General features: G+C 31.1%; 1 protein-coding gene across 1 annotated transcript in view; it reads right to left on the bottom strand.

Annotated features, from left to right (window-relative positions):
- LOC145324342 (potassium voltage-gated channel protein Shab-like) overlaps positions 1-19036 on the bottom strand; it is a 69949-nt gene that overhangs the window by 21895 nt on the left and 29018 nt on the right. The window contains exons 6-10 of the mRNA XM_080166953.1: positions 11708-11777; positions 11394-11516; positions 9244-9342; positions 6803-6905; positions 2544-2640 (exon numbers count right to left, since the gene is read on the bottom strand). Coding sequence (XP_080023079.1) covers positions 2544-2640; positions 6803-6905; positions 9244-9342; positions 11394-11516; positions 11708-11777 — 492 coding nt within the window. The remainder of the gene's footprint in view (positions 1-2543; positions 2641-6802; positions 6906-9243; positions 9343-11393; positions 11517-11707; positions 11778-19036) is intronic.

The raw sequence follows: 19036 nt of genomic DNA, 5'->3' as shown, positions 1-19036 counted from the left end.
GAAAAGTGGCATTGCATTCTAGGGCCTAAAAGGCGTCATAGCTGGCCCCTTTTCAGTCCATCATATGACATAGGAAGGAGGTTGAGGAGCATTTTATGCAGTCTAAATTCCCAAGAATGCAATGCCACTTTTCCTACATGGCACCACCTCCCATATGATGGACACAAAAGAGGCCAGCTATGACGCCTTTTAGGAAAAGTGGCATAGCATAGTGGAATTTAGGCTGCATAAAATGCTCCTCAACCTCCTTCCCATGTCATATGATGGACTGGAAAGGGGCCAATTGAATAATTGTTAATCTGAATGTACTATGTAAACACTCTTGTTATGTGTGTTCTGATTAAGTTCTCATATCCTGTTAGATAGAAGTTCAAACAGTACATTTAACTCAGCATAAATTATCATAATTTATGCAGGGGTAAATTTTAAATAGGGGGGGGGGGAGGGGTAGTAATAAAGAATTATCATAATTTATGCAGGGGTAAATTTTAAGTAGGGGGGGGGGGGAGGGGGTAATAATAATGAATTATCATAATTTATGCAGAGTTAAATTATGTAAAACTCTTGTTATGTGTGTTCTGATTTAGTTCTGATCTCCTGGTAGAAAAAGGTCAGAAAAACCTATGTTTTGTGAGATTTTGCTATGTGAAGGACCAAAATGCTATGTTAAGGACATAAATGCTAAGTTTTCCAAGAATTTGCTATGTTTTGCAAGAATTTGCTATGTGAAGGACATAAATGCTATGTTTTGCAAGAATTTGCTATGTTTTGCAAGAATTTGCTATGTGAAGGACATAAATGCTATGTTTTGCAAGAATTTGCTATGTTTTGCAAGAATTTGCTATGTTTTGCAAGAATTTGCTATGTTTTGCAAGAATTTGCTATGTGAAGGACATAAATGCTATGTTTTGCAAGAATTTGCTATGTTTTGCAAGAATTTGCTATGTGAAGGACATAAATGCTATGTTTTGCAAGAATTTGCTATGTGAATGACAGAAATGCTATGTTTTGTGAGGTTTTGCTATGTGAAGGACAGAAAAGCTAAGTTTTGCAACTTGAAGGACATAAGCAGCCTTCCTAATGTAAGAATTTGTCAGACAAAGGACATAAGTCACCTCCCTTAAGTTAGATTTTGTTAGATGAAGGACATAAGTAGCCTTCCTTAGACCAATTTTCAGTGACTTCTGTCCTAATTAGGAATGACTTTGTTTTCTTTCCATGATCCAAAAAATCTTCAATGTGGTTGATATTATGATTTAATAGCATACAGATTTTTGAAGAAGAGTAAGGGGTGCAGAATAATTTATCTTTTGTGGTACTATCTTTACTTTTCTGGTAAAAAAATGCATTATACAATTCAATTTGATTTGAGTTAGTAAAATAGAATGACAAATATAGTATGTCACATTTATTGACATATTTTTCAACATTCTTCATAACATTGCGTTGGGATCAAGGGAAAGAAAACTATAGATAGGTTTAGAAAAAATGTCAAAAATTAAACTTTAAATATCTATTTTTGACTGAAAAATACTATTCTTTTATTTAATCTTATAATAGTTTTTCTCGTATTCAATCGAATCCGGTGGATAAGAACCGGTTCCCATCCATACGAAAAAAATATGTCTAGCATCGTATTATATTCAACTTTCTACGAATATAAAAATGTACAATCATAAGATTAAAACCAGTTTTTAATACGCTAAGCCGTTTATAATACGATGCGAGAAATAACTAATCCAGCTACGAAACCTCAGGATTATAACCGGTTTTCTGCAATACCGAAAAATCATTTGATGCAACGTATAACAGACAATATTCTGAGAATATTGAACTAAAAACTAACAAAAGTGGTATAATCTTATGATTTTTCATGTAATATCCATGGGAAGCTGTCTATAATACGATGCGATAAGTTAATTATTGAGATCGATTACTCAAAGCCCAAAAATAATGAACTTAAAAGTGTATTAAACTGTAGATAAGACATTTGCGAATATTTTAATACCATTAATTTGCCTCTGAGATAAAAAGTATGTTTCTCCTGCTACAAATAAAATTTCAAAATTGAGTCACCAGAAATGCTAAACTATTTTTTTTGCTAGAAAGTGAGTTATAGAGCTAGAAAGTGTTTAATAACTCATTTTACTCGCCTGTGGTATTACTTTATAACAGCGAGCCTATAAATTTTCATTTTTCCTATTTCTATACTTATTTCCCAGGAACATGTCAAAATGCAGATTAGAAAAGGAAAAACCATCGTTAGCATCGTATAAAGTACTAACGGCTGCGCCTTTAGTACTAAAGGGCTTTGAAAACAAAGGGTTTAAAAAGTGAATAAAAACAGCCTAAAACCAATTCAATACTAAAATCTAAAAATAACCATTCAAGAACCTATTTGAACCTTCCTTAAATTAGAAAATCTAATCAATTAATTAGTTATAAAAGTCTTGAGCTACATAAAAAAACCTAACTACTTTATATCATAGGACACACAGTTTTTATAAAGCAGCTACTCATTTTAGAATAAATGAACCACTTACTTTATTTTGCTAGGAGCTGCAATAAATCTGATGACATATTCAAAAGTAAACCATCCAACAAAAACTGCCTCAGCTATCTCGAAAAAACTTTCCTCGTCTGAAAAAAAAATAAAGTTTACAATGTCGATTAATAATCTACATATCTAGATAGAGTTTTCGAATACAGTATACAAATAAATTTAAGGGATCTAAAGGGATAAGACAATGACCGATAAATTAATGTACTCCCGAATTATGATACACAATAGATTACAATTAGTGGTTGAAAAGGTTTGACACTAACCTTAATGAACCAAACAATCAAAATTCAATAAAAGTCCCCAAAATTGTTAAAACAGCATATAAGAAAACGTCATTTAAAACTTTGGAGACTAGTATAATAAACAGCACAATGTCCTCTCCAATCCTGCATAAGTTTAGAATTTTAGATTTTTGCAATCTTTTTAAATAGTTATTTTAGTAACAAAAACTGACTTTATTCCAACCTCTTTTAATAAACAATGTAGTTTAAATAAATAAAGAAATATCTGCATAAAAAAAATTGCTTATGATTTTAAATGCTCATGATAAAGGTATTGCCTAACCCTAATTTATAAAAATACAACTCTTCCAACTAGTTTGGCCAAAATTCTACGACACTTAGTTTAAGTATTTTTGCCACTTTGCTGAGATTGAAAGCTACAATCTGGAATTAAATTATCTGCCAAGACAGGACAAGAAATGGCGAGACCTTACAATTTTCTTATTCAATTTCTTTGATTGATAACCTCTTTATTTTACATATATAGACGCATAGCAAAAAAATACCATTTATGCTATTGCTCACATCTTATACAATTTGTTAAAAAGAATTATTTTTTTTCTGCAAGCGATGTTAATAAAGTATACAAGCCATACGTGGTGCGGACCACAATTATAGAATAACAGCCCAATTCAAATGTACAATATAAGTGTATGTATATAAACAGAGAGAGAGGGGACAAGGGGCTGTGTATTACACTAGTCCTGCAAGTTTATAATCTCTTTTTCTTACTCGTTAGCTTGACAAGTTTGAAGACTAAAGTGATTTTTGATAGTTAGATTCATTAAGTTGAGTGTTCAAACTTTTTAATCTTAATCTTAAATAAGGTGTAAGTTTTAAGGCTTAACAATAGTAGTAGAAGGATGAAATTCACGAAATATGTGTATTTCTTATTGAAAAGAACTATATATAGACATATTATTTTGAAGTTTAAATTTTTATCGTTCAACTACTGTTTTTAACCTCAAACTCACAACCTTTACGGCTTTTTAGCGCAACCTACCCCTTTTGTATGAGAATTATTTATGATTATTTATTATAAAAGAGATTTTTTTAAATTAAACATTTATGCATTATTTTAGTGTAATTGAGGTATTATACATTTAAACTTGTGTACAATACCGGTATACAGGATCTCAGTAACTTTAACCATGATAAAAACCAAGAAGAAAGACTGACGAAAATTTGGCAAGCAAACACTCATTATGGTTTTTATAGATATGGATAGAGTATTTAAGTTGATGCTGGTCTTTTTTTAATCATTATTGAATTTGGGTGAGGGGTGAAATCGCCCCGAATTAGACCATTAGATCTCGGAGAGTGTGGGGGATATTCATTCTATGGTTGTTTTTAATTATTGGTTTACTAAACGGAGAAAAACACTTGCGAATATTAAACCTCATTGTTATATTTTGGTGTAGAGGTTTTTGAGATCTTGCTAAACTCACAAAGGAATACATACATCAATGCATTTAGGACTATGAAAATATCTTATCCATGGTTAAATATCCATTATTTCACATTCTTATACATTTGTTTTCAATGAAAGGGTAGATTTTATTTAAAGCAGTGTACTTTCTTTGTGGTTATTTTAAGACATTATAACAGTAAGGTATTATTCTAGTAAAGGTTGATATCATTATGTAATTTACTGTTTCGTTTTTAACTTTAGGACCCACTTTACTAATGAGATTATAGAAGCTCTGCCCAGCCGATTAGTTAGGTTTTATTTTGCTCATTTGGATGCGAATATCAATTCGCAGATTTTTTGCACGTTTTTGGAGGATTTTCTGCATTCATTTGGATATTGATTAGGCGTTTGTTTGGCTCTACTCATGATAAGATATGTAGTAATGCGAATTTTGAATACGAATGGATGTTTTGAATAGATTGTCAAGGATGAAAATATACTGATGTATTTGGTCAAAGATTTAGAAACAAATTAGACATTATGACAATATTCCACCACAGTGTTTTAAACTCACATGTATCTGACTCATCATGCAGATAAAATGAAAAAAAATATGCTCTTTCCTACCATAATAGGTACATAATTTCAACTAAAGTACCTCCACTGTTCTCCTATTGGCTGCTTTGGAGAGTACGTCTTTAGATTATCTCTACATCTACATTAGAGTAAAACAATAGAGGGAATAGGGGGTTAAATAACTCTATGGCTCCTTATTGAGGACTCTGCGCCAAATTTTAATTGGGTCTTCCCAAAACCAACCAATAGCAATATAAAATCAGCCAAGCCGCTGCAAAAATGCTAAAAACAATTTTCTAGCTGTTGAAAGAGAGTATAGTTATACATCTATACTATAAATTTATTATATTTACTATTTAGGAAATGTGTCTCTGTGTATGTGCGTGTAGAAAGAAGACTTAGTTGTCAATATCAGATGACTTCTTTCATGACAAATCATTTCACTCAGGAAGCAAAGGATATGGATTTCATGTAAAAAAATAGATATATCTACGTATTTGCCACACAAAAACAGACTATATTTTCTCTGAAAGTACCTTTTGGGGCACACAAATCCCAAGCCCTTATCATGAATAAATACATCTGTTAAAATTGGTTTATTACAAGTAAAAAAAATATATATTCTTCTGCAGTTCGCTATAATGGTTTTAAAATGAAATATAATATACATATATTCATATATATGTATAAGTAACAAATGTATAAGTATTGATGTATAACCCAAACAACTACCTGGCCCAATTGGTAGGGACCTTTTTTGATTGTAAATTGCTTTGTACCCTTTTGTAGCTATTATCTGTTATCAAAAGATCCAATTGAAAGTCAACAAGTCCCAGCCCCGTAGACAATGACATACAAGTATTAACTGCTGCCCCCTCCATTCTTTTACTTTAATACTTTCGTCTTATGTTGACTATATCTTTACTTATTCCTTTATTTTTACATTAACCAGATATAGGCTTTTTACACATATTAGAAGGAATCTATATCACAACCAGCAAGGGATGAAAATCATGAAAATAAAACTGATACACACATCGGGAAATGAAAGGAGAAATTGGTTATTTATCGCATCGTATTACAGACAGCTTTCCGCGGATATTAGGATATAAAAATGTAAGATTAGAACCAGTTTTGTTAGCCACAAAGGCCTCAAGGCTCCGGCTAACCAAACTGGTATTGATTTTAATATTAGTGAAAAATTCTCTATAATACGATGCTATACATGATTTTACAGTATGGCTGAGAACCGGTTCTAATTCAGCCGACATTTATCGGTTTCGAAGCCATACTGGAAAAATAGTACTTTTAATAGTATCTGGATTAATACAGAAAACCAAGATATAAAATAGGAGGAAAAATAAGAAAAAAGTAAGATAGAAACAATCGAATTAATAAAGGACACTTTAAGCCATGTTTATTATGTCTGAAATGCCAATTTCAGGTATCATTTTCTCATTAAATTATCTATACAACAAGGACGAATTTTTTTCAGTTCCATTAGGGGAATAAATACTGTATAGTAGGCAAATTTTCATGTAGTTTTTAATATATCTCCCATAATACCTATAATGTTTTTATCTGAAGCAAAAGATTAAGTAAAATACTGGTCCAAATTGGTTGTTTTTTTTTCAGGAAGGCTTAATGATTATCTTAGAGTAATCTAAGGTTATTTGCTATTACCTCTAACCCTCTCTCCCCTATGATTCTATATATCATTAGATATTTGAAAAGGATGATAACATCAAAAATCTAAAAACACATTATTTTTAGATTAATGCAAATTTCGCATATGAAAATATTAATGAAGTTGATGTATATTTGTCGGGGCATTATTTAATATCTAGCTTTTAGTCTTTAATATTTAAGACTTAGTTCTGTAACAATGAAAACTGTAAACGTATAAACACACAAAGTTAAAACAGAGTAAATTATCGAGCAGCTTCGCTACATACAATAAAAGGTACTTACGTACTACTCCATTTATATCTTTGGTCTGATATTTGGGAAGGGTGGAGAATATTAAACACAATGTGGATATTACTACAAACAGGCACGAGACAACTGCAACAACCTAGATAGATAGTTAAATAGATAGATAGATAGATAATTATAAACACAAAGTGGATATTACTACAAACAGGCACGAGACAACTGCAACAACTAGATAGATATATATATATATATATATATATATATATATATATATATATATATATATATAGATAGATAGATAGATAGATAGACAGATAGATAGATAGATAGATAGATAGATAGATAGATAGATAGATAGATAGATAGATAGATAGATAGATATATAGATATATAGATATATAGATAGATAGATAGATAGATAGATAGATAGATAGATAGATAGATAGATAGATAGATAGATAGATAGATAGATAGATAGATAGATAGATAGATAGATAGATAGATAGATAGATAGATAGATAGATAGATAGATAGATAGATAGATAGATAGATAGATAGATAGATAGATAGATAGATAGATAGATATATAGATAGATAGATAGATAGATAGATAGATAGATAGATAGATATATAGATAGATAGATAGATAGATAGATAGATAGATAGATAGATAGATAGATAGATAGATAGATAGATAGATAGATAGATAGATAGATAGATAGATAGATAGATAGATAGATAGATAGATAGATAGATAGATAGATAGATAGATAGATAGATAGATAGATAGATAGATAGATAGATAGATAGATAGATTGATAGATAGATAGATAGATAGATAGATAGATAGATAGATAGATAGATAGATATATAGATAGATAGATAGATAGATAGATAGATAGATAGATAGATAGATAGATAGATAGATAGATAGATAGATAGATAGATAGATAGATAGATAGATAGATAGATAGATAGATAGATAGATAGATAGATAGATAGATAGATAGATAGATAGATAGATAGATAGATAGATAGATAGATAGATAGATAGATAGATAGATAGATAGATAGATAGATAGATAGATAGATAGATAGATAGATAGATAGATAGATAGATAGATAGATAGATAGATAGATAGATAGATAGATAGATAGATAGATAGATAGATAGATAGATAGATAGATAGATAGATAGATAGATAGATAGATAGATAGATAGATAGATAGATAGATAGATAGATAGATAGATAGATAGATAGATAGATAGATAGATAGATAGATAGATAGATAGATAGATAGATAGATAGATAGATAGATAGATAGATAGATAGATAGATAGATAGATAGATAGATAGATAGATAGATAGATAGATAGATAGATAGATAGATAGATAGATAGATAGATAGATAGATAGATAGATAGATAGATAGATAGATAGATAGATAGATAGATAGATAGATAGATAGATAGATAGATAGATAGATAGATAGATAGATAGATAGATAGATAGATAGATAGATAGATAGATAGATAGATAGATAGATATATAGATAGATAGATAGATAGATAGATAGATAGATAGATAGATAGATAGATAGATAGATAGATATATAGACCTGGACCTACACAGATTCTCAGTTGTGAAAGATAAATTATACTGAAACAAATAAACGTCATAATTCATTTGACCTGCACTTTCCTGCACAAGAATAGTCCTATGGAAGAAAAAAAATGTTTTTGGGCAATATTTGGAAATAGTCCCTTTCGTGACATCGCAACTTAAGGGGCGATTTGTCGTATTTTTAAAATGGCTTTTTATAGTTTATTTTAGGTTAGGTTAGGTTATGTTGGGTTACGTGATTGCCCCACAGGGTTAGGTAATTAGTCCCGCAGGGTTAGAGCCCCCTGCAGATGCTAGAAATAGGATAAAACCTACTGTGAAAAATACGAAGAATCGCCCCTTAAGGTGCGATGTCACGAAAGGGACTATACCCCAATATTTTGCTAGATTCACTAGATAAGAAATATGTTTGTGTTGATTAAGAAAACTTTGGGATACTGGGAAAATGTAAATTTTATTTGTGATCAATTTGTTTATTCATTGTTTAAATTAATGGATTTATTATTACTCTAATCTAATCTAATAAAGTGAATCTTGTAGCGGGCAAAATTATCCTCCTTTACCTCTTCTCCCCCTACTGGATGAACGAACTGACCGATAAATGATGTCCATGTAAGCAAACTAAATTGATGGCAATTTTTCCCTGTCAAAATTTCCATTTTGAAATTATTTGTTTTCTTCTTAGTCCTGCATGAAACTTTTCTATGAAACTTTTTCTTCGTAATAAAAAATATAATTATATTTATGCACTTTGCTAATATTTTATTTAGGCTATTTTTGTATACAGTTCAATGTAATTAGGAATTTGTATTAGTCATAGGAATCTTCATAATTTTTGTATAAAAATCATACCTTTGCTGGTTTGGAGTGGTGGGGGTTCTCAAAAAGATTCCATAATCTCTTCTGAGTGGCAGAAAATATTCCATCTCCAAAGTCCTCTTCGTCCTCTTTCTAAACAAAACACAAGGATGACAACATCCACATAGGCGAAGCTCACTGTATTATTATACAGTCATACAAATCAACATTCAAAGATTGAGATTGTTATATATTACGAACAATAAAATATTCTTTTTTGACAACTTTTTAATGTAAAATGTTTTCTATGGACGTACTAAAATTTCGTAGACTCTATTTTATAGATACTTTGCTTAATCAATGTTTAAACTTAATAATATTGGCATAGAAATCACAGAGATGGGTTTTTAAAAGATGAATGCCGCGTTTTTTCGGCGTTTTTTAGACATTGATTGATTGAACGAAGACGATAGAATTTCAACAGAGTATATAACTTAAGAATACTGAATTTTAAATTATTTTTTTAGCAATTTTTATAATGTCTAACACAGCTCTAAAAAGATGCATTAATTAATATGCAGCAAAAATGGATTGAAGATAATTTGTTTTTCTTCTATAAAGGCCGTACCAACAAAAGAGAAATAATTAAATAAATCGTTGTATACTCTTTTAGATTTCGCGAATGCCGCGCTTGTTATTCATAGCGTAAAAAAAGTCGAAAAAACGCGGCATTATCTTTTAAGAACCCAGAGATGATACATTTTCTAAATTGAACCTTGTTGTTTCAACAATTACCATGCAAAGTTTGAAATCAGTAGGATGATTCTAAGATGCCTAAAGTAGCCAATACTTCGTTTATAAAAGTAAAAGTAATTGTGATCTTGTTACCCGCTGAACCGATATGGATCTCCTTTAAAATCTAGCTTCACCCTTCCATTCCACAACCATCCCTAAAAAGGCCTCTAGGGACGTAGCCACTAGTAAATGATATTGAAATAAATATTTATACCAGTTTACAATACGCTTAAGGTCATGATATTGTATTTGATTAAAGAAAAATATTCCATTCTCCCAACTGTATGTATGTATAATCCATCTTAGTGATTAGAACAATATGCTCTTATAATTTGTTTTTCTTTCATGCCAATTATTTCCAGAAATAGGGAATAACATTCTGCAAAACAAAATAGAACGTAGCAATCTTACTTTTGTCAAACATGTTGATTTTCATCTTTTGTTACATTAAATTTTGTTTCGACTTAAATACATTTTTATTATGATTATTCAGTTCTGACAGTCTACAAGTAATAATGTTAATTTGTCATACTGTTTCAGAGCTTCGCTTTTGTGGATGTTGTCATCCTTGTTAATGTAATGGTCATGCTACTATAAATTACACCAGCATCTGATTATTAATGCATAAACTCTTTTATAATAAATGAAAAATATACAAATAGGTCTTTCTATATGAAACAAGATACCTTGAATAAAATATTAAAGCACAGTTAGATTTTTAAAAAGATTTTTTATTGGTTAGGCTAAAAGGTAAAAAAACTTTTGGTTTCTAGTTAATCAAAACCAATATATTTAATGATAATATAATAATCCTTTTGAATTGATGGTATGTTAACACAATGATTCTACTTACCCCTAAATATGCTTTTAGTAGAAGCCACCTAGCTCTGCAGTATGTGCGTTCACATTATGGTTCTACTTACCCCTAAATGTGCTTGTGGTAGAATCCACCTAGCCCTGTAATATGTGTGTTGATATTAGGGTTCTACTTACCCCTAAATATGCTTTTAGTAGAAGCCATCTAGCTCTGCAGTATGTATGTTAACATTAAGGTTCTACTTACCCCTAAATGTGCTTGTGGTAGAAGCAACCAAGCCTTGTAGTAAGTGTGTTCACATTTTGGTTCTACTTACCCATAAATGTGGTAGAAGCTACTTAGCCTTATAGTATATGTGTTGATATCAGAGTTCTACTTACCCCTAAATTCGCTTGTGGTAGAAGCCACCTAGCCATGTAGTATGTATGTTGACATTAGGGTTCTACTTACCCCTAAATATGTGCTTGTGGTAGAAGCCACCTAGCCCTGTAGTATGTGTGATGACATTTAGGTTCTACTTACCCCTAAATGTGCTTGTGGTAGAAGCCACCTAGCCCTGTAGTATGTATGTTAACATTAAGGTTCTACTTACCCCTAAATTCGCTTGTGGTAGAAGCCACCTAGCCCTGTAGTATGTATGTTGACAACAAGGTTCTAGGTGCAGATCAGTGAGTCCCCAATATTCAAGCTCTTCACAGAAGTCTTGTACACAAACCTGAAGAATTTATATTGAAATTGTACGTTTTAATAAAAATGATATCTATTAAATTTCAGTTTCAGTCTTTCATATATTACACATATAAGAAGTTATTTACCCAATGTATTACTAAATAGGGTTAAAAATCGGTCTTTGATCCTTTTTTTCCATTAATGTTGTAATTCTTGTTGAATAAAAGTTTTACTTACCCCTTGAGATAGATGAAGTTTACCAATTCTGTAAAGGCCAAGCACTGCATCAAAATTACGAGGAGATCTGGTTTTATATAATCAATATTACTTACCATTTAATTAGAAAAATTAGCAATGCAATGGTAAAATTACAAATTAAAAGTATAAACAATTTGAAATAAATCGAAAAATATTTCCTATTAATAAGTAGGTTCTTAAAATTAGTTGTATATCACTTTATTCTTTTGAACTTTGGTGCTTCCCCTCAAGGTGTCTATTTAAAAACAAGGATGACAACATCCATAAAAGCGAAGCGCTGAAACGGTAGGACAAACGGACATTGATACTTGTATAGTGTCAGAACTGAATAATCAGAATATAAATTTGTATGAGAGTCGATACAAAATTGTAAGTAAATTTGTTGAAAAACTGCTTATTATAGAATACTGTTTATGGACATATTTACATTTTTAGGACTTAATTATAGGGTTGCTTCGCTTATAATAATGTACTTTGTTGTCCTAGGAATCAGCATACAAAAAATCAGATCAATCGGATAACTAGATCATATAAAAATATAAAAAAAAGTTAAAAAATCAACATGTTTAAAATGGACGTACGGACATTTTGGTAATGATTATAGAGTTGCTACGCTTTCTAAATCGTACCTAATTACTGCAGGAATCACCATACAAAGTTTGAAATCGATAGGACAATTCTAACATGCCTAAATTAACGAAAAAAGCTATCCGTTACGGACGTACGGACGGACGTACGGACGGACCGACCCTAATTATAGAAAAGCTTCGCTTTTAAAAATAAGATACAGTCCTTTTTTCCTATGCTGAACTCCTAACCCTGCAGTCCTTTTCCTTTTAGCTCTAATTCTAGTGCCAAAAATACCCTAACAAAGCATAACCTAAAGTTATAAACAAACAACCAAAAACTAAACACTCTTTATTTTACTTATTTTAAAATTAAGTGGGGTGTTTAATGTTTATATGCTCGACATAGTACTTTCAGGAAAATTTTATGAACATCTTATAATATTTCTCAGTGACTATAATTATTATTTTAGATATTATTATGAGCAATATCTAGCCAATGATAATAAATAATTAACCTACCAGTATGTTTATATCAGCTTTGCCAAAAAAATCCTCTAATTCGCCATAACAAGTTACGGGTAGATTAGTGGATTACTCCGATAGGAATTTATTTGTAGTAAATATATTTATCCTAATATATATAAGTAGATTTTTTTTGGTTTGTCCTTTAAGATCTCTATAACCTAATATACAATTGAGTTTTCTGCCTTAGGGAAGCTTGGATTAGGTCCTGTGCTGGTTTAACTGGTTTTTCCACATTTTCCAAAATTTTTAAGATGGTTTTAGGCCATTTTTCTGTACCAAGCATTTGCCTTTGAATACAGAGCCTCTATTAAAAAGGGACGCAGCTGCTAATGAAAGACTTGTGGTTTTCTCAGTCTCAGCTGCCAAAAATAGCCGTTGATCGCAGCTGCATTACAGTTGCACAAATTGTTTACCAGCTACTGCCACACTAAAATATACTGTAAAACTGATTGAACTAATAAAAGAAACTTATCCCTAGTAATCTCTGTCTCAGCAATTTACCTTTTTTTGTGCTTATATAAGCATTTTTGTCAGATTTAAGTAGGACGTGCTCACATCGGGAAAGGCCGCACTTTAAAACAAAAGTGGCTTACTTAAATCGGAAATGTCGGACTAACGAGCCATTTTCGTAGGTTAATTGCTTACTTGAAGAACTATTATTGCCCTATAAACCCCTAAAAATCCCCAAAAATAAGGGTGGCTGATAAGAATCAGCCAAATCGGACGCTTTTGACGTAAATGTCTTAGAGATTAAGATTTTAATCCGGATTATTTTTCCTCAAAATTTAATCCCTTCTCAGCCATTTAGGCTATATTTGTAGTTGATTGCTTACTTATATCTTCCATTTTTGCTACAAAATCCTTACTTAAACAAGCCATTTTTGTGATTGATGTCCTACTTATATCTTCCATTACTGCTACAAAATCCTTACTTAAACAAGCCATTTTTGTGATTAATGTCCTACTTATATCTTCCATTTCTGCTACAAAATCCTTACTTAAACAAGCCATTTTTGTGATTAATGTCCTACTTATATCTTCCTTTTTCGCTACAAAATCCTTACTTAAACAAGCCATTTTTGGGGTTGATTGCTTACTTAAATCCTCCATTTTTGCTGCAAAACCCTTACTTAAATAAGCCATTTTTGGGGTTGATTACTTACTTAAATCATCCATTTTTGTTGCAAAATCCTTACTTAAATAAGCCATTTTTGGGGTTGATTGCTTACTTAAATCATCCATTTTTGCTACAAAATCCTTATTTAAATAAGCCATTTTTGGGGTTGATTACTTACTTAAATCATCCATTTTTGTTGCAAAACCCTTACTTAAATAAGACATTTTTGGGGTTGATTACTTACTTAAATCATCCATTTTGGTTGCAAAATCCTTACTTAATTAAGCCATTTTTGGGGTTGATTGCTTACTTAAATCATCCGTTTTTGTTGCAAAACCCTTACTTAAATAAGCCATTTTTGGGGTTGAGTACTTACTTAAATCATCCATTTTTGTTGCAAAATCCTTACTTAAATAAGCCATTTTTGGGGTTAATTGCTTACTTAAATCATCCATTTTTGTTGCAAAACCCTTACTTAAATAAGATATTTTTGGGGTTGAGTACTTACTTAAATCATCCATTTTTGTTGCAAAATCCTTACTTAAATAAGCCATTTTTGGGGTTGATTGCTTACTTAAATCATCCATTTTTGTTACAAAATCCTTATTTAAATAAGCCATTTTTGGGGTTGATTACTTACTTAAATCATCCATTTTTGTTGCAAAATCCTTACTTAATTAAGCCATTTTTGGGGTTGATTACTTACTTAAATCATCCATTTTTGTTGCAAAATCCTTACTTAATTAAGCCATTTTTGGGGTTGATTGCTTACTTAAATCATCCATTTTTGTTGCAAAACCCTTACTTAAATAAGACATTTTTGGGGTTGATTACTTACTTAAATCATCCATTTTGGTTGCAAAATCCTTACTTAATTAAGCCATTTTTGGGGTTGATTGCTTACTTAAATCATCCGTTTTTGTTGCAAAACCCTTACTTAAATAAGCCATTTTTGGGGTTGAGTACTTACTTAAATCATCCATTTTTGTTGCAAAATCCTTACTTAAATAAGCCATTTTTGGGGTTAATTGCTTACTTAAATCATCCATTTTTGTTGCAAAACCCTTACTTAAATAAGATATTTTTGGGGTTGATTACTTACTTAAATCATCCATTTTGGTTGCAAAATCCTTACTTAAATAAGCCATTTTTGGGGTTGATTGCTTACTTAAATCATCCATTTATTTATTTTGTGCTTTCTTTAATTCAACCTTTTTACTGTGAAATATGTGCTTGAACACCAGCTATCTTATGTTTACTTACCTTTCTTTTGAGCTACTAAAACCTCACATAAACTTGCTCAAACATTTTTAAAAATTATTTTATATATTTATTTATAATACAAAAGACTCTGATGAAAATTTATTCAAGTTGATACAAATTAATTTGATGTTTCTGATTAAATGAAGTCTATAGGAGTTCCAGCAAAACCACTCTAACAACAGACTGAATAAAAAAACAACAATCTATTTTTAAAGTGATTCTAAATGCCCCCTATTATTTTTTCAGGTGATAAGTTTATGTTCTTCACTGAAGTAATCTAATGAAAAATAATTACAGACAAACAAAATATATTCAAATGTACTAAATAGGATTACATAAAAATATTTCTTAACAATTTCCAATTAAACATTCAAGAATTTTTATCAACATTTAATAACAATAAATACTAATAAAATATATCAAATATAGAGACAAATAATATTTCAATGCCTGTTTGTTAATAAACCTGAATAAATTTCAAAAAAAAAGTATTTTAATTTAGGGTAGAACTTTTATAAGGAAACTTTTAAACATTTTGATTATTATTGTGCCTTGGATACCAGTTTTTTCAGCTATTTGTAGTTTAGGAGCTACATTGAAAATGTGAGAAAAAAGTTGAAAAGTTTTAAGTAAGGTGGAACATTTTACCATATAGCTCCTATACTAAACTTAGCTCAGGAATAGTTCTTACGTATCCAAAAACTAGAGCTTATGACAATTCACAAATAGCTATTCAATTGAATGTGTGGTAACCAACAGTTTTTAGACTTAAGATGAATCAAATTCATCCAGAGGTGTTTTGTAGTTATAAAAATCAAGTTCAAGTTCCTGCTTTGGTGTCAGATAAATTGCCAATATGAACCCACCCTAATAAACATAATGAACAAACTAACAAACAAACAGACAGACAAATGTCCCAAAAACCAGACAAAATTACATGAAAGCATTGAAAAAATATTTTAAATTGGTGGAATTGAAAACTTGATGCCTTTTTTTCTAAAAATTAAAAAAAAGTATTTATTTACCTTACACAGAAAGATAAAAAGACAGATGGACAGACAGTCAAACAGACAGATGTAAATGTAGACAGACAAATCAACAGACATTTAGATATACTTTCAAACAGATAGCAAAACTCCCCCCCCCCCCCCACCCCCAATTTATTAGGGTTAATATTCTTGTTTAAGAAGGTATTCTTGTTATGTTGCCGTACTTATATTCTAATTATTCTTGTATTGGAAGGTATAGCTTGGTATTTTTGCACTACTTATAGAATAATTGTTCTTGTTTAAGAAAGTATAGAATGTTATTTTGTGCTACTTATTGTATACCTTGGTATTGCTGTGCTACTTATAAAATAATCATTCTTGTTGAAGAAAGTATAGAATGTTATTTTGTGCTACTTATAAAATAATTATTTTTGTTTAAAAAGTATAGAATGTTTTTTTGTGCTACTTATTGATATAATTATGGACAAATAGATAGATGGACAGACAGATGGATATGCAAACAGATGGACAGTTAGAAAGACTTCAAGAAAGATGGATAGACAGACAGAAAAATGGATAGAGTAAAAAATAGACAGATAGTCAGATGGACAGAGAGATGGTTGGACATATAGACAGACAGACAGACTGACAACAGTCTGACATACAGACTGACAACAGTCTGACATACAGACTGACAGACATGCAGATAGATTGTCGGACATACAGATAAACATACAAACAAATGGACATTTAGCTAGTCCAGACATATGGATTTACATACAGACTTACAAGAAGAAATATGGAAGTGCAAGTAAAAAATTGAACAAGGATGACAACATCCATAAGTAGCGCAGCACAAAAATTGTGGATGGGAATACCTACAAGTAGAAAGAAAGAGTATTCTTTAAAATCAAGAATAGATTTAATTAATTGGAGAAAAAAAACACAAAACCTTATTTTATTTTGTATGATGACTGACATACAAATGTTCAAAGTAAATTACATACTGGATGCTAAGAACAATAGGAAAAATTATTATGATACTGTCATCTTAAAAAAGTTTGAAAATTAGACCAAAAACACCAAAGAAATTGGGAAATATGTAAAAATATAAAAATAGCCAAAAACCTGCTAAAATGTAGTCCAATCACCATGGATGATTTATGAAACAACTGAAAAATTAATTTTGATATTCTTAACTACAAAAATTTTGTAAATCAGACCATAATCACCAAAGATATGGGGAAATATGTAAAAATATAAAAATAGCCAAAAACCTGCTAAAAGGCAGTCCTACCTCCATAGATGTTTCATTAAAGGGCAGGAAATTTAATTTAGATATCTATAACAAAAAAATTTTTGAAAATCGGATTATGAACACCAAAGTTTTGGTGAAATCAACAAAAATAGCCTAAAACCTGCTAAAAAGCAGTCCAAACGCCATAGACGTCCAAGCTTTTTATTTGGGAGGGGGGGTTAAATTTTTTTAAGGGGGGGGTAATTCGCTTTTGGGGGGGGTAAAATGGTGCACAAAGCGAGCCACAAATTTTTTTTACCCTCCCCCAAAATTTTTACCCAGGGGTAAAATTTGCTTAGGGGGGGTAATTACCCCCCCTGAAATCTGTTGGCAGGGGTAAATTTAGTGTACCCCCCCAAAAAATTTACCCCCGGGGTAAAATTTTTTGGGGGGGGGTAATTTAAATTTTATAAAATATTCAGTATTAAAAATTTTTTTTATCAGAGATTTTTTTTGGGGGGGGGTATTTACCCCCCAAAAAATGTTTGGGGGGGGTAAATACCCCCTCCTAAATAGTTGGGGGGTGCCTACGGCACACCCAGGGTAGGGGTAAATTTTAAATTAGGGGGGGGTAATCGCCCCATTACCCCCCCCTTGGACGTCTATGCCAACCGCCATGGATGTGTGAAAGTTAATTATAATCCTTAGTGATTGGAATGTTGTCATAAAGTTTCAGCCTTCTATCTGTCATAGGAGCCGAGAAATTCATGTTTTCCCACTTTTTCTCTGACAGACAGACAGACTGACAGACGGACAAACAGACAGACGGACGGATGGACGGACGGACATACGGACGGACGGACGGACATTTCGAATTATAGAGTAGCTTCGCTACTAAAAAGTAATCAGCTATCAATATCCTATTTATTAGGGTTAATATTCTTCTTTAAGAAGCTACTTGCCTACTTATAATCTAGTCGTTCTTGTTTAAGAAGGTGTAGATTGTTATTGCTGCGCTTCTTATCAAAAAAATATAAAGATTTATAAAGGTTGAATTGTTATTGTTGCCCTACCTATGATCTTGTTTGCTTATTTTTTAAATGTTAGTATTTGAAATATATAACAAAGGAAAGGGTTATTTTGTCTTTCTTTATGAAAATTAACTAGCGGCTACACCCCTAGAAGCATCTAGGGGTAGGAGGGGGAAAAGTCAACCTCAGCCTATTTTGAATTTGAGTTTCAAAAGAGTAAAAAAATATTTTTTGTTTGGGGGGGGCGTGAAGATACCCTTCTCAAAAATAGTTTAAAACCTTCCCAGGACCTATAAGAAGTTTCACTGTAAAGGAGACTAATATAGGTTCAGTGGTTAGCGAGATCCTTCGGGATAGACAAAAAATGCTACTACTTTATATGATAGGATAGTGCATCATCACCTTCGTCAAAATGATAGAATATTCAGAACCATAGTTTATTACTTAATCTTCCCATTTATATTTACCTTCATCAAACAAAATTCTATTCAAATATGTATGGTCTTATATTAATTTGCAAAAACATTTGTTTTGAATATGACAATATGCAGACGTGAAGGCCCACCACAGTAAAGCA

This window comes from Acartia tonsa, chromosome 7, assembly GCF_053477335.1.
Source record: "Acartia tonsa isolate MP-2025a chromosome 7, ASM5347733v1, whole genome shotgun sequence".
NCBI lineage: Eukaryota > Metazoa > Arthropoda > Copepoda > Calanoida > Acartiidae > Acartia > Acartia tonsa.
Note: the sequence above shows the minus strand (reverse complement) of the source record. Positions and strands in the feature narration are given on the sequence as shown.